General features: G+C 54.4%; 3 protein-coding genes across 6 annotated transcripts; 2 read left to right on the top strand and 1 right to left on the bottom strand.

Moving 5' to 3' along the window:
- Positions 1–802: 802 nt before the first annotated feature.
- Rxrb (retinoid X receptor beta) lies at positions 803–8,018 on the bottom strand. 2 transcript variants are annotated; one of them, XM_048347994.1, is made up of 10 exons: positions 7,885–8,018; positions 6,942–7,160; positions 6,276–6,432; positions 5,724–5,903; positions 3,620–3,792; positions 3,107–3,236; positions 2,770–2,902; positions 2,563–2,666; positions 2,144–2,249; positions 803–2,029 (listed from the first exon to the last, which is right to left on the bottom strand). In XM_048347994.1, the coding sequence occupies exons 2-10, from the start codon at positions 7,053–7,055 to the stop codon at positions 1,882–1,884; spliced, it is 1,245 nt and encodes a 414-aa protein (XP_048203951.1). In that variant the 5' UTR covers positions 7,056–7,160; positions 7,885–8,018; the 3' UTR covers positions 803–1,881. The 2 variants fall into 2 exon arrangements, with proteins under 2 accessions (XP_048203951.1, XP_048203952.1); XM_048347995.1 differs by having other exon boundaries at positions 807–2,029; positions 2,563–2,654.
- A 200-nt stretch (positions 8,019–8,218) lies between these two features.
- On the top strand, positions 8,219–12,479 carry Slc39a7 (solute carrier family 39 member 7). Of its 3 annotated transcripts, XM_048347992.1 has the most exons (8): positions 8,219–8,598; positions 8,924–9,332; positions 9,420–9,588; positions 9,755–9,814; positions 9,940–10,070; positions 10,207–10,357; positions 10,568–10,764; positions 11,667–12,479. In XM_048347992.1, exons 2-8 carry the CDS (start codon positions 8,928–8,930, stop codon positions 11,937–11,939), a joined length of 1,386 nt encoding a protein of 461 aa, XP_048203949.1. In that variant the 5' UTR covers positions 8,219–8,598; positions 8,924–8,927; the 3' UTR covers positions 11,940–12,479. The 3 variants fall into 3 exon arrangements, with proteins under 3 accessions (XP_048203949.1, XP_048203950.1, XP_048203948.1); XM_048347993.1 differs by lacking the exon at positions 8,219–8,598 and having other exon boundaries at positions 8,605–9,332; positions 9,940–10,065; positions 10,211–10,357; XM_048347991.1 differs by lacking the exon at positions 8,219–8,598 and having other exon boundaries at positions 8,605–9,332.
- A 188-nt stretch (positions 12,480–12,667) lies between these two features.
- On the top strand, positions 12,668–14,835 carry Hsd17b8 (hydroxysteroid 17-beta dehydrogenase 8). The gene is made up of 9 exons (XM_048347998.1): positions 12,668–12,750; positions 12,930–13,147; positions 13,254–13,370; positions 13,487–13,579; positions 13,678–13,763; positions 13,864–13,948; positions 14,160–14,202; positions 14,377–14,451; positions 14,644–14,835. The coding sequence occupies exons 1-9, from the start codon at positions 12,705–12,707 to the stop codon at positions 14,658–14,660; spliced, it is 780 nt and encodes a 259-aa protein (XP_048203955.1). The 5' UTR covers positions 12,668–12,704; the 3' UTR covers positions 14,661–14,835.
- The last annotated feature ends 58 nt before the right edge of the window (positions 14,836–14,893 follow it).

Below are 14,893 nucleotides of genomic sequence, written 5' to 3'. Positions count from 1 at the left end.
CCTCCCCCCCCCCCCCCCGCCCCGGGACCCAGAGCCCCCTCTCTGAGCTGTGGGCGGGACTTAGGAAAGACTGGGAAGGGAGAGGCGTGCCTGGGGTCTGTCCCCACGCCCACTCGTAATCAAGTCTCCATAATTACCTCTCATCCCGCCCCGTGTAATTACAGAGCCGGTCCGGGCGGGGTATTTATAGACCGGGATATAGATAGCGATGAGCTCGTGGGGGCTGGGGGGGGGGGGTCCTCTGGGGAGCACAGCAGGCCAGAGACCGGGGCACACAGGCTAATCAGTCCAAGGAACCGAAATCGGGGGTGGGGGGAGGAGGGCCTGGGTACGAGTCCCAGGTGGAAAGGGACCGCGGGGGAGCGGTGGGTGCCGGTGGGTGGCAGGGTCCTGGGAGGCGAGGTCACCCAGGGACGCGCCGGCTCCGGGCGGGCAACGTCTGGGGAGGCCGCTGCCCCCACGCCCGGCGCGCCCCCACGGGCGGGCACGGCGCCGGGTCTGCCCGGAGCCCGCGGCGCGGCCGGAGAGAAGGCCGGAGCAAGCGAGGCGCCGCCGCCCGCTGGCGCTGGAGGGCACCGGCGAACAAGGCGCCTTTGAGAAGCGGCGGGGCCCCCCCCTCCTCCTCCCGCTGGCCCCGCCCCAGCCTGGCACACCCTCTTCCCCCTCCCCGACAAAGCAGCCTTGTGTCCCCCACCTTCCCATGCCGGTGGAGCTCCAGGGAACCTCGACCATGGCAGCGTCATGAGAGCGCACCCCGAGCTCCCAACCGGATACCCCCTCGCCAAGCCCTGGCGCGGCCCATCTGCACAGTCACCTCAGTCCAGAAAACAGAGATTTTAATTTGAAAGCGATTTTATGTGCGAGTGAGAGGGGAAAGGACCCCCCTCAAGGAAAATCATGCATCCCAGCACTCGTTCTCTGCAGGCTGGCCCTCTCCCCTGGGTTCTCGGGCCAGGGTCCCCATCCCAGGGCCTTGCTGTGTGCCCACAGCAGGAGAGCCATGAAGGGGAAGCCTGGACCACACTCACCAAGCCAGCTAGCCAGGGCCTGTCACCACAACCCAGGCCCCTTCCCCAAGCGACACAGGAAGGGGGTAGAACTGGAAAGGCCAGGGCTTAGAAAGGGCTGGGGACAGACCACCCCAGGGCCCTGCCTTGCCCAAATACCAACCTCCACCACTGGCATTTCTTAGTCAACCTGGGAAAGTACAGTACTTCTTTGAGTCTAACTGCAAGTCTCTATCCCCAGAGGAAATTAAAAATAGCAGATCCCTTCCTAACATCTCCAACAGCCCCTTTACCACCACCACCACCTTTTAAAAATGTTTTCAGTCCTACTGTGGGAGGTGAAGAATAAAAGGAGACTTTGGACAGAAGATAGTAACAGGGCCTCCTCCCTCTGCCCTCATCTACCAGGTTTAGAAGGAAGAAGTCTTGTCAGAGTCTACTTCCATGTTCACCAGTTTTGGGGGGCCTGCCCCTCAACATCCACCTCTAGGAGAGTCTCCCATCTCCACTTTTCAGATGGGAATGGAGCAAGGTGAGAAGGAAACAGGGTTCCAGGAATGGGGCCAGTGCTTTGTGCTGGGAGACAAACAGGGGTGAAAAATCACCCCAAATTATGAGAGACCCCGACAAGTTCAGAGACTCAAGGCCACCGAATGGAAACGTCCAGTACTCACAGGGACCTGGGGTCCCCTTCTAACTTGGGATATCAAGCAAACCCCTTGGAGGGTTGGCGGATCCCTAGAGGTTTGGTTCTGCTCTGTATCCCTCCATTCAAGGTTCTGTCTGGGCAAAAGGTCCCTCCACCCTGCCCCAGGCTCAGAGTCCTCTTGGAGGGCACTCCTCAAGTGTGAGGAACACACAGATGGGTGTGGGCTCAGGCCAGCTGGTGAGGAGCCTCCAGCATTTCCATGAGGAAAGTGTCAATGGGGGTGTCACCAATGAGTTTGAAGAAAAACAGATGCTCTAGACATTTAAGGCCGATGGACCGGAGGGCAGGAAGACGTAGCAGCAGCTTGGCAAACCTAAGGTAGAGGTAGGAAAAGGGCAGTGAGAGCCAGAAGCATTCGAGCTCAGAACACGCCTCTGTTTTCACTCCCCCACCCTGCCAGAGACTTGTCTCCAAAGCCCCGTCTCACCGTCCCTGCTGCTCAGGGTACTTCTGTTTGCAGTAGGTCTCCAGTGATGCATATACTTTCTCTCGAAGGACTTCTACCTCACTGGGATTGGAGAGGCCCTTCGCATCTGGGATGTCAGGAAACAGAGGAAGAGAAAGGAAGGTAAATCAAATCAGGATGTGTAGATGTGGCCCTTTTAAGGTCCCACCTACTTGCCCTTGGCCAGATTCCTAGGCAAGGGAAGTAAGGCCCATTGGGTTTATGGGATGGGTTCAGAAGGGGAATGGAGCAATGGAAATGGCTTTTTCTTCAGTCAGGTGGGAAGTTTCTGGGCTAAGGATCTTACTTAGGGGAATTGCTGGGTAACATAGGAGTCTCCGGAGAAGAGGAGGCTCCCAAGTTGCCTTGGTCTTGAGAGATCCGGGTAATTCTCCACTTACCTGGATTAAAAAGAATGATTGCCCGCAGGCAGCCAAGTTCTGTCTTGTCCATCCTCATGTCACGCATTTTGGACACTAGCTCTGTCAGCACCCTGGAGAGGGACCTGCAGGTCACTCAAAGGTCACAGCTCAGCCAGCCTTGGACACGGACCAGCCTATAGCCCCACCCCCTCTACCTACAGGTCAGCCCAGACATGGGCCACTGACCGATCAAAGATGGCTCCCACGCCTGCGGAATGGGCTGAGTTGCGGTGCACATGAAGACCTGTGGCAAGGAGGATGCCATCTCGGACATCAATGGACCGGTGGGAGAAGGAAGCAATGAGGAGCTCATTCCAGCCTGGGTGGGGGCAGCAAGGGTCAGGAGCCAGAGATCATACCATAGGATTCAAAGCACATTAAGGAAAAAGAAGAAGAAAAAAGGCGGCAAAGTCAGCAAGCTTGCTTCTCTGGGTAGCAAAGGTAGGACCACTGGGATCAGTGAAGGTCAGGAAGTCAAGAGGGATCAAGTGTCAAGAAGGCAAAGGGATTCAAGGTCACTGACCTGCCCGTAGCAATATGACCTGGTCATCCAGAGGCAGAGAGGAAAAATGGGGGATCCTCTTCGCCCACTCAACAAGCGTGAATAGCTGTTTGTCAGCTGCCTGACAGATGTTAGTCACAGGGTCATTTGGCTGCAGGGAATAGAGGGTAAGATTTATGGAAGGTGTGGAGGTATGCTGGGAGCCCCCTTTATAAGAGGCCTTTTGATACCCCCTCCTTATACATCATCTTCCTTTAAGTCCCAGCTAAAACCAGTCTCTATAAATCAGCCTTTTCTGGCACTCATGCAAACAATTCATTTATTTGGGACTTGCCCATGGTTCTGCCAGTGGAGTGGGATGGAGGAAGTTTTCACACCCACCTCAGATGCTTGAGGCCTTGTCTGGCAGCACATCCAGTCTCAGGCAGTGTGAGGAGGGTTGTGAGGGGAAGGAAAGAAAGGAGACAGAACAGACCTAGACTCCCTCCGCCCAGCCCTCATCATAAAGGAGAACAGATTGACCCCATCACTCACGCTGCTGCCGCTACCCCCGGTTCCCCCAGGACCCTCAACGCCCTGGTCACTCTTCTGCTCCACAGCAAGCTCTGCCTCCAGGATCCTGTCCACGGGCATCTCCTCAGGGGCTCCCCCAGCCCCTTCCCCATCCCCGTCCTTGTCCTTTCCCCGTTGACGCTCCTCCTGTACCGCTGTGGGGAAGGATGGGGGAGAAAATGGAAAGTCAGCAGCCAGCATAGGGGGTTCTGAATTACTCTTGGGGCCTTATCAGGTCTGATGTCCTTGGGAAATATTTAGACAACTTGGGAAATTACTACAAACAGGAGACGGCAAATACCCTGCAAGAAGTGTCATATAAGAGCAGGGTAAACAGGTTACGAAGGGAATAAGAGAGTAAAGGAATTAGGGAGGAATCCTGACTTACACAGAAGACCTACCCTCTGCTAAAAATAATGCCAAGTTCATCTGAACATTCACTCAAGTAAGTTAATGACCCTGTGAACTTCTGTTCCCGTTTTTGAAGATAATGAAATGGGGCTCAAAAAGGTTAAATAGCTTACATAATTGCATATAAGGCATGGCAGGTCATACACTTGAACCCAAGCATGCCTTAGGGCAAAATCTTGTGTTCTTCATATCCCCAAAATAGTACAATGAGCACTAGCCTGGCTCTTCAGAGATGTGCATTCTGATCCTGGGCCCTGCCACTTTTTTGTTTGTTTGTTTGTTTGCCAGTCTGGGCCTTGGACTCAGGCCTGACCACTGTCCCTGGCCTCTTCTTGCTCAAGGCTAGCACTCTGCCACTTGAGCCACAGCGCCACTTCTGGCCGTTTTCTATATATGTGGTGCTGGGGAATCGAACCCAGGGCTTCATGTATACGAGGCAAGCACTCTTGCCACTAGGCCGTATCCCCAGCCCTACCTGCCACTTTTTTGAGAAAGCTAGGCCTTGGGCTCATCTTTCCTAAAGGGAGGAGTTGGCCAAGATATTCTCTGAAGTGCCACTCAGAATTCCAGGAATCAGGGCTGGGAATATGGCTTAGTGGCAGAGTGTTTGCCTAGCATACATGAAACCCTAGGTTCGATTCTTCAGTATCACATATACAGATAAAAGCCGAAAGCAGCGTTGTGGCTCAAGTGGTAGAGTGCTAGCCTTGAGCAAAAAGAAGCTCAGGGACAGTGCCCGAGCCCTGAGTTCAAGCCCCAGGACTAGCAAAAAAAAAAAAAAGAATTCCAGGAAACAGAGTTAAGAAGATGGAGAGGCCTGGGGTTGTGGCTTAGAGGTAGAGTGCTTGCCTAGCATGCATGAGGCCCTGGGTTCAATTCCTAGTACCACAATAAAGAAAAGGAAAAAAAAAAGACTAAGTGGCTCATGCCTGTAATCCTAGCTACTCAGGAGACTGAGATCTGAGGATCATAGCTCAAAGCCAGCCCAGGCAGGAAAGTCTATGAGGCTTTTATCTCCAATAAACTACCCCCCAAAAGCCAGAAATGGCGGTGTGGCTCAAGTGGTAGAGTGCTCGCCTTGAGCAAAAGGAGCTCAGGGCCAGTGCCCAAGCCCCAGAGTTCAAGCCCCAGGACTGGCAAAAAAAATTAAAAAAAGATGGAGACACAGAAGAGGGGAGCCCTGAAGTCTTTAGTAAGTCTGTAATTTAAGAGTACAATGTCTCAAAGTCTGGAGGAGAGATCACACAAAACAGAGGTGGGAAAAAAAAAAAAAAAAAAAACAGAGATGGAGGCCAGAGAAGCGTGGGCTGCGGGTAGGGGCTGCTGCTCAGGTTGGAGAAGAGGAGACAGAGAAACTCATTATAGCTAAGAAAAAGTTATCCTACCCTGGGACCAGACAAGGCTGGGGAAGGGTCACAGAAGAGACCACAGAAGCAGAATGAATCATTAAGATGGAAACTCAAGAGATCAGAGCAAGGGCACCAAGGAAGAATGCTGATAGGCAGGGGGTGAGAAAAATCAAACATTGCCCCTGGAGGAAAGGGAAAAAAACCAGTCCTGCATTCCTGACAGACATAGGCAGGCTATGGGTTCCTGGTGTCCCCCTCTCTATTTCCTTGCTATCCCACTAGTGGAGTGGGAGAGGAAAGGCCTGTGGACTGGGGTGGATCCTTACCCTCCCTCTTCATGCCAGTGGCCAAGCACTTCTGATAGCGGCAGTACTGACAACGGTTCCGCTGGCGCTTGTCCACCGTACAGTCTTTGTTGTCCCGGCATGAGTAGGTGAGGTCCTTACGGATGGTGCGCTTAAAGAAGCCCTTGCAGCCCTCACAGCTGTAAACTCCATAGTGTTTGCCTACAAAGGGGCGGGGGGGGGAATAGCATAAATAAATAAACAGGCTCCATGGAGTCCTCTTGCCAGTCTCTTTCCAGCAAAATCATCCCACTGTTTGCTAAATACAGAGATGAGGATGGGATACAAATACAAATACAGAGATGAGATAACCCAATCCCCTCTCCTTGCTGTTCAGAAGCCCTAGGCTAGCCCCCTTTTCCCTCTAACCACCCCCTACTTCATCCCACATCTGAATTTCAGGTTTCTTAGTTTCCCCAGACCTCCCCCAGCTCACTTGCTCTGACCAAGGCTCAGGAACCCCTAGGAAGCCTAGGTGGTCGTAAATGGCCCAGACTTTCTTCTTCCTCTGTGCCTGTGCTCTGGGCCCCATACCTGAGCTTCGGTCCCCGCAGATTGCACATAGCCGTTTGCCAGCCCCAGGGCCACCTGGAGGGGGTGGACAGTGCAGGCCCCGGACCCCTAAGACTGGTGGCTTCACATCTTCAGGGGGGCCAGACCCACCCCCAGGAAGCGACACTGTTGAGTTAATCTGGGATGGGGGAAATAGGGAAGTGACAGGAAGACTCATTGGGAAAGAGATCTCTCAGAGGTAATGAAATCATTCCCTACCGCTAGACAGGGCCCTCTACTAGACTCTCCAGTGGGTGTTAGTTATACTGCAGTCTATGTAGAGGACATCCCCAGAGAACAACCCATAGAGAACAGAGTCCCCCCCCTCCCCCAAAGCTGTATAACACAGTGACCCTGAAGGGGGCATGTGTCCTGGAAAGGCATAGGGGACCAAAAGGGCAGAAAATCACTAACAGGTGAAAAGAACATCAAGAATATTGGAAATATTTTAAAATAGCGTTATAGAGGAAGCATGCACTAAAAAAGGTCAGTCACCTCAGAAAGAGTAAAGGACCACAGGCCTGTTAGGATTAGAGGACTGAAAGGTCAGTGGGTCATGAGGAAGTTTACACAAGGATCCAGGTTACAAGAAAAACAATGGAATGCAAGTAAGTGAAGAGGCAGTAAGTCGGTCACAACCTCTCTCACCTGTGGGCTGCTGACAGGCCCGGAAAATCCTGGGGGAGCTGGAGGGGGCAGACCAGGGGACCCCATGGAAGAACTGATGACTGGGAAAGGGGAACCCAGTGGAGGTGGTGGCATTGGGGGTGGGGGTGCTGAAGGGGGCAAAGGTGGTCCAGGAGGAGAAGGGGGGTGGGATTCCCTGGGGAAGGGGATTGGGGGAGGAGCTGTCTGGGCTTCTGGAATCTAAAGGAGAAGGTACAGAGACACACAGAGAGAGGAGAGACAAAAAGAGAGAATGAGTGTCCGATCATTCAACTGGAGATTTTAATTCTCTAATCCCTCACGCCACCAGGACCAAACCACCCTCACCCACCCATCTCCAGCTCCAGAAATACTCTGTTGTCAAACAAGTTGAACTCCTAATTGTAGCGAGGTGAGGGGGAGAGGGGGCTGTGACTAACGAAAAGGGGGAGGAGAGTTTCCGGGTAAGGAATATTTCCACGCAAGGAATCTGAATGAATACCAGGTCACTCCAAGTAGACCTGGTCCCGTGGGTGGGGCAGCACGTGGGGGTGGACAAGTCAATCTCTCCATTCCCAGCTTAGAGCCAGGCAGCCCAGGCGTGGGTGCAGGACAGACTGACAGGTGGAACACACACACACTCCTAGGCTTCAGGCGCCGCCTTCCACCGTCCAGAGCCCACAAGCCTAAGGGAAATCGTGTCCTTCCCCACGCCCCAGCCCGGGGCTCAGGCCCCCGCACCACAGCGAGGGCGGAAGCTCCCCCTCCCCGCTCCGCCCCGGGGGTGGGGGGGCGGGGAGAGGGCGCCGCGGCCCTCGGGGTGGAGGGGAAGCGTGTTTACAAACAAGGGGGCGGGAGCGCAGGGGCACGCGCCCGCGGGAGGTGTGGGGGAGGGGTGCAGGTAACGCGGTCACTAGTTCGCCCGCGGGTCCGCTAGGACACTCACCCCGCCCGCTGTCGCCCATCCCGTCCCGTCCAGCCTCCCCCGGCTCCGGCTCCGGGGTTTGTTGTTCTCCGGCTGCTGCCGCCGCCGCTGCCGCCGCGGGATCCAGCCAGGGCCGCCGCCGCCGCCACCGGGACGCGACCCCACAATGCATTTCTTTTCTCACCCCCACCGGCCCACACTGCCCTGCGGCATGCCGCTCGGGGAGGAAGGGCGGGCGGGCGGCCCAAGACATGAGTCCCGGCCGAGTGGAGGGGGACCGGAAGAGGTGCCAGGGACTGCCAAGGGATGGCCGGAGGGAGGGGGGGGACTAACTGAGCGCGAGGAAGCCCCAGAGGGAAAGGCTGTGGCCCGGTTCGGATGGAATTAAGCGCGTCGCTCGGCTCGGTACCAAAATGACAGCGCCGCTGTGGCAGCCATCTTTGTACGGACGGGAAGTCTCGTCGCTAGCTCCCGCCCCCTCGCTCGGTGGGAGGCGGAGGAGGCGGGACCCGCCCCTCCTCCCCGCCTGCTAGCTGGCCTCGCCCACCCTCCCCTTAAATAACCTCCACGCCTGCGCAAGCGCGCCGGGGCAGGGTGGCTTCGCTGCCACCACGGTTCTGCCATGTTGGTAAAGGTATGGGGACGGGGCTGGAACGGAACTTCCTGTTCTCGCGCGAACTAGCGGCGTGACTGCCACGTCCGAGCAAGCCCGGAGAGGAGACAGTCCCGGAGCCGGTGAGAATTCCTTGCTTTCCACCTCCCCCCACCCTCACCCCGGCCTGTCCTTTTCCCGGCCTTTTCTCTACCTGGCCGGTCATAGAGACGAGCGCCCAGGGAGTCCGCAAAGTGGCGTATCAAAGGCTGAAGCGGCGATCCGGGCGCTGAGGGGGCCTGCACACGGGAAAGGGATTCGGGATAAAGAGAACAATGTGGGTGGGAACAGAGTGGAATGGGGGTGCGGCCCTTTGAGGTGCGTGGAGGGCACCAGCAGAAGAAAGCCGACCCCGTGTAGGTGGAGTTGAGAGTCAAGTGGAGTCATTGTCTCTGTCCCTCTGGTCAGCGTGATGGCCAGGGGCCTGCGGACCGCCCACTGGGTGGCCGTGGGACTGCTGACTTGGGCGGCCCTGGGGCTGCTGGTGGCCGGACACGGGGGTCATGGTGACCTGCACAAGGAGGTGGAAGAGGACTTCCATGGCCACAGACACTCACATGAGGATTTCCACCATGGACACAGCCACGCCCATGGCCACGGCCACACACACGAGAGCATCTGGCATGGGCATACCCACGGTCACGACCATGGACATTCACATGAGGATATGCACCATGGCCATAGCCATGGCCACTCCCACGGGAGCCTCCACCACAGCGGACACGGACATGACCATGAGCATAGCCACGGAGGCTATAGAAAGTCTGGGGTTCCAGGCACCAAGCACAACCTGGATACGGTTACCCTCTGGGCCTATGTGAGTCCCCAGGAGAGGGGAGAGAGGGACTGGTTTGGGGTTGGTGGAAAACTATGCAACATTTAACTCCTGGTTCTCCTTTACCAGGCACTGGGGGCCACAGTGCTGATTTCTGCAGCTCCATTTTTTGTACTCTTCCTCATCCCAGTGGAGTCAAACTCCCCCAGGCATCGGTCTCTGCTCCAGATCTTGCTCAGTTTTGCTTCTGGGGGACTCCTGGGTGATGCTTTCCTACACCTTATTCCTCATGCTCTGGGTAAGTAATCTGTGGACTCTCTACCTTAAAGTTTAAGCTATTTCATTCTCTCATGAAAAAGGATATATTTCTTATTTGTCATTTTTGATCTTTGCTAAAAACATATCCCTTCAGTCAGGGATGTGTAGCATCTTTTTTTTTTTTTTTTTCCCTCTCCTTCCTACAGAACCACATTCTCACCACACTTTGGAGCAGCCTGGGCCCGGACATGGACACTCCCACAGTGGTGAGGAAGAGGAGAGGGGTAGAGAGGTTGGAGTTCTGGGAAAGGTCTATCTCTTATTCTTTGCACCTTTGAGAAGAAGTCTGGAATCCACGTCTCCCTTAATGTCTCAATGTTTCTGTTCCCAGGCCAGGGCCCCATTATGTCTGTGGGGCTATGGGTTCTCAGTGGCATTGTCGCCTTCCTTGTGGTAGAGAAATTTGTGAGACATGTGAAAGGAGGACATGGACACAGTCACGGACATGGAAGTCATGGTAAGCCTAGGATCAATTTTGCTAAAGCCACTTTGCCTGTCCAAGAATGCACTCATCTTATGGCTTTCAGGTGGAACAGGTATCCCTTAAGAATATGGCAAGAGACCCCTGCCCCCACCTCTGACCAACACCTTTTTTCCCTCAGAGTGCTCTTCAAAGGAGAAGACCAGCTCAGAGGAAGAAGAAAAGGAAAACAAGGAAAGAGGGGGCTTGCGAAAGAGGAGGAAGGGGAGCATAGGGCCCAAAGATGGGCAAGTAAAACCTCAGAACCCAGAGGAAAAAACAGGCTCAGGTAAGGGAAGCGGGTTGGGGATAAGTTTGGGCAAGGGCCATCACTGAATTGCATATAATATGTGCTGTGTATAATTATAGATATATGGGAAACACTAAAAGGCTATATGTGAAGTGGTTCCTAAGGGGAAATAGAAGAATGGCTGACCAGAACTGGGTGGAAGTGCTGGATGCCTATTATCACTTTGTCTTCCTCTTTTTCCCATACAAGACCTGCGTGTGTCTGGCTACTTGAATCTGGCTGCTGACTTGGCACACAACTTCACAGATGGTCTGGCTATTGGTGCTTCCTTTCGAGGGGGCAGAGGACTTGGGATCCTGACCACAATGACTGTCCTATTACATGAAGTGCCCCACGAGATTGGAGACTTTGCCATCTTGGTGCAGTCTGGCTGCAGCAAAAAACAGGTTGGCATTAATGGAAATGTAGTTGCATCCAACCTTTTGTCCCTGCTCACTTATCCAAAACCAAAACATCTCTCATTAGTTTCAAACAGTTAGTACTTCTACTAGCAACAGATCTTTTAGAAGTGAGGGTAAGGGCTGGAAATATGGCCTAGTGGCAAGAATGCTTGCCTCATATACATGAAGCCCTGGGTTCAATTCCCCAGCACCACATATACAGAAAACGGCTATAAGTGGTGCTGTGGCTCAAGTGGCAGAGTGCTAGCCTTGAGCAAAAAGAAGCCAGGGACAGTACTCAGGCCCTGAGTCCAAGCCCCAGGACTGGCAAAATAAAATAAAAAGAAGTAAGGGTAAAGAAGTATCTCTTTTGTCCTGTAGTTCAGTAATTCTTAAACTGTGACACACGCACGCACGCACGCACGCACGCACACACACACACACACACACACACACACACACACACACACACACCCTCTCTATCAGGATCAATACAACCTCTTTGGATCTCAAAATTTTCAGGAGCCAGGCACTGGTTGCCCAGGCCTGTAATCCTAGCTGCTCAGGAGACTGAGATCTGAGGATCACGGTTCAAAGCCAGCCCAGGCAGTCCCCATGAGACTCATCTCCAATTATCCACTCAAAAACAAGAAGTAGAACTGTGGCTAAAAGTGGTAGAGCGCTAGCCCTGTGCCAAAGAGCTGCCCAGGCCCTAAGTTCAAGCCCCACAACCGCAAGAAAAAACAAAACAGGAAAGATCTATTCTTAGAGACCTTCTGCCTTTACCTAGCTTTTTAGTTTTCAAAATCATGGCCTCACACCTATACAATTATACTCCACCAGTCACAAAAACTACTGATAATCTGTAGCTATTGGTGAGTGCCCCTCTCTCTCTTTCTGCCCACCAGGCAATGCGTCTACAACTGCTGACAGCAATAGGAGCGCTGGCAGGCACAGCCTGTGCCCTGCTCACTGAAGGAGGAGCCGTGGGCGGTGAAGTTGCAAGCGGTGCAGGTCCTGGCTGGGTTCTGCCATTCACTGCAGGTGGCTTCATCTATGTAGCAACTGTATCTGTGTTGCCTGAGCTGTTAAGGGAAGCATCACCATTACAGTCACTTCTGGAGGTGCTAGGGCTTCTGGGAGGAGTTGTTATGATGGTGGTGATTGCCCATTTCGAGTGAGAGGGAGAATAAACCCCCTACCCCTGCCCTAAGCCTCTACCCCTGTCCCTAAGTCAGGGGTCTGCGGCAGTTGGGAGCCCTAACGGGATATCTGCCAAAAAAAAGTTCTAGCCTAGGTGAATAGTGACTTTGGCATTGAGGCCTTCAAGGTTTGGCAGTCTTACAGGAGCTGTAGAGGTGAGGAGAGGCCAGAGGGACCAAAGTGTTGGACATTGCACAACCATATTGGGAAGGGTTAAATGGGACTGTGAAGAAGGCTGAGATAATGGTAGCCTACCTGGTGCCCTCTACCCAACTTGTTCTCAGAGTACCATGCTCTCCAAGATCCATTCCCCCCACCCCCACGGGTTAGTAAAGGCTTCCGGGAAGGAGGAGCCATGGGTCAACATCAATCGTGTATCTGATTTGGGAGTGATTGGGGGTGGGCATGGGAAGGGGTTAGTAATCTCATGGCCTGAATTTTTTTGTTTCTATTCATTTTTTATCACTGTTTGAATTGAAGGGGAGGGGGGGTGCCGGAAATAAAGTCCTTGGATCTTCTGCCCTATATGCAGCCTTTGTCTTTTTGGGGGAAGTGGGGCCCCTTTTCTCCTGCACCCTAAGTCCCCGAAGCTCCGGCGCGCGGCCACGCCTCCGCGGTGGGAGGTCCGCCAGCGCTGGTGGCCGGATTCGGCCTATAGCTGGTGAGGCTTTGATTGGCTCTGGCCACGCCTCCAGCGAGCTCGGATTGGCTGCGGGCTCGGGCCCGCCCACTCCCAGCTCGCCATGGCGTCCCAGCTCCGGCTCGGCTCTGCGCTGGCCTTGGTCACAGGTTGAGGGGTCCTCTCCCAAGGTGGGGTGGGGTGCTGGAGCGCTGTCATCGGGTACGCTGACAGACTTCGAGAGGCCTGTGACCTCCGACCCCTTGTCCAAACGTTAGTAACTTTGCACCCCGTGACCTGTGACCCGGCCCGCTGCTCTTCCCAGACCCCGCGGTTTCTCCCATCTCAGGTGCGGGTAGCGGCATTGGCCGCGCGGTCAGTGTGCGCCTGGCCCGGGAGGGGGCCGCCGTGGCCGCCTGCGACCTGGACCAGGCAGCAGCCCGGGAGACCGTGGGACTGCTGGGAGGACCGGGAAGTGAAAGGGGGGCGCCCGGCGGGAACCACACTGCCTTCCAGGCTGACGTGTCTGAGACCACGACTGCCAGGCGCCTGCTAGAGCAAGTGCAGGTGAACACACGGCTGCAGCCTCGCTCCGCCAGGAGCTCTAACATCGGCCCCGCTCCCCGGGCTCTTTGTGGCGGCGTGGTGTGTAACCTCCCCCTCCCTCCCATAGGCCTGCTTTTCTCGCCCGCCATCTGTCGTTGTGTCCTGTGCAGGCATCACTCGGGATGAGTTTCTGCTCCGCATGTCTGAAGATGATTGGGACAAAGTCATAGCTGTCAACCTCAAGGTGGTGACTTCTGAACCTGACTTCTGCTTCCCGCCAGCTTGGGGAGGGACTCGCAGGGCTGTCATCCCAGCTGATCTTTTTTTTTTTTTTTTTGCCTTTCTGCCCTCTTCTGCCAGGGCATCTTTTTAGTCACTCAGGCTGCAGCCCAAGCCTTGGTGTCCAGTGGTTGTCGCGGCTCCATCATCAACATCAGTAGCATTGTTGCAAAGGTTAGGTTGAGCTGGGACCTGGTCAGCCAGCCAAGTGGGCATAGGGAGAAAAGTCAACCCGTGAGGCTCTTGACTCTACACCTCTGGCTCACCTGTAGGTGGGGAACATGGGGCAGACAAACTATGCTGCATCCAAGGCAGGAGTGGTTGGGCTGACCCAGTCGGCAGCCCGGGAACTCGGACGGTGGGTCACACACCTGGGCTTACCGCGGTACCTATGTGCAGGGGTCTGAGGGAGGGGTCAGTGTCTTCTCCACAGTCAGCAACCACTCTCCCTTCCACAGATATGGGATCCGCTGTAACTCTGTCCTCCCAGGGTTCATTGCAACACCTATGACACAGAAAATGCCACAGAAAGTAAAGGACAAGGTAGGATACTGTAAGTGGAAGGCAGAATGGGTCAGAGACCCAACCTCCCTGGGCCTCGGAGGGAAAGAAGAGTAGGTGTAATGCTAGTATTCGATACATGTAAGTGTTCAATAGATATATGATGGATAAAGACAAAAGAAAAAAAAGTAACTCCGTCTTCAAAAAAAGAAAATCCATAAAAAAGAAACTTCCACTCAGTGTTTCCTTACAGGTGAATGGAATAATCCCAATGGGACACTTCGGGGACCCTGAGGGTGAGCATCAAGTGGTGAGGGGGGCCAAACGAAGATATGCCCAAATTTGTAGGTTGAGAGGCTCTCACCAGGACTCATGGTTGGCATGGATTTGGGGCTGGGGGAAATATGGCTGCCTTGGGTCTATGAAGTAAGTGGAATTCTGCCTTCTCCTCATTCCCACCATTCCCTTAGATGTGGCAAATGTGGTTGCATTCTTGGCCTCTGAAGACAGCGGATACATCACAGGGGCCTCCGTGGAAGTCTCTGGTACGAGGTCATTGTAGGGAGCAAGAGGGCAGAGAGTGGAACCCAGACCATATTTTTTAAAGCAAATAAGGGGAGCAAATGTGGAGCATCTGAGAAGGGCAGAATCCTCCTCTGCCAGGAACAGATCTGGGTACTCCCCCTCAACCGTGTACTTCACCCATGTGGCTATCCAAATGTCTCTTCCCTTCCCAGGAGGTCTTTTCATGTAACTGCTTCAAGGACCCTGGACTCGGCTCACTCCCCCACTGCTCCCCTGGCCTCCTGCTGATGAGGACGCTAAGTTCCCAGGCCACAAAAGGGGTGGCGGTGTATGGCCGGGAATGCTGAATATGGGAGGCAGGGGTGCTTGTGACCCTAATAAATTCCAAATCCTCTTCCCTGCCACCTCCGGTTCTTCTTGTGTCCAAACCCTCAGACCCTTCCCCACCTCCCCCCTCTCTCC

This window comes from Perognathus longimembris, chromosome 6 (genome assembly GCF_023159225.1).
Source record: "Perognathus longimembris pacificus isolate PPM17 chromosome 6, ASM2315922v1, whole genome shotgun sequence".
NCBI classification, from domain to species: domain Eukaryota; kingdom Metazoa; phylum Chordata; class Mammalia; order Rodentia; family Heteromyidae; genus Perognathus; species Perognathus longimembris.
Note: the sequence above shows the minus strand (reverse complement) of the source record. Positions and strands in the feature narration are given on the sequence as shown.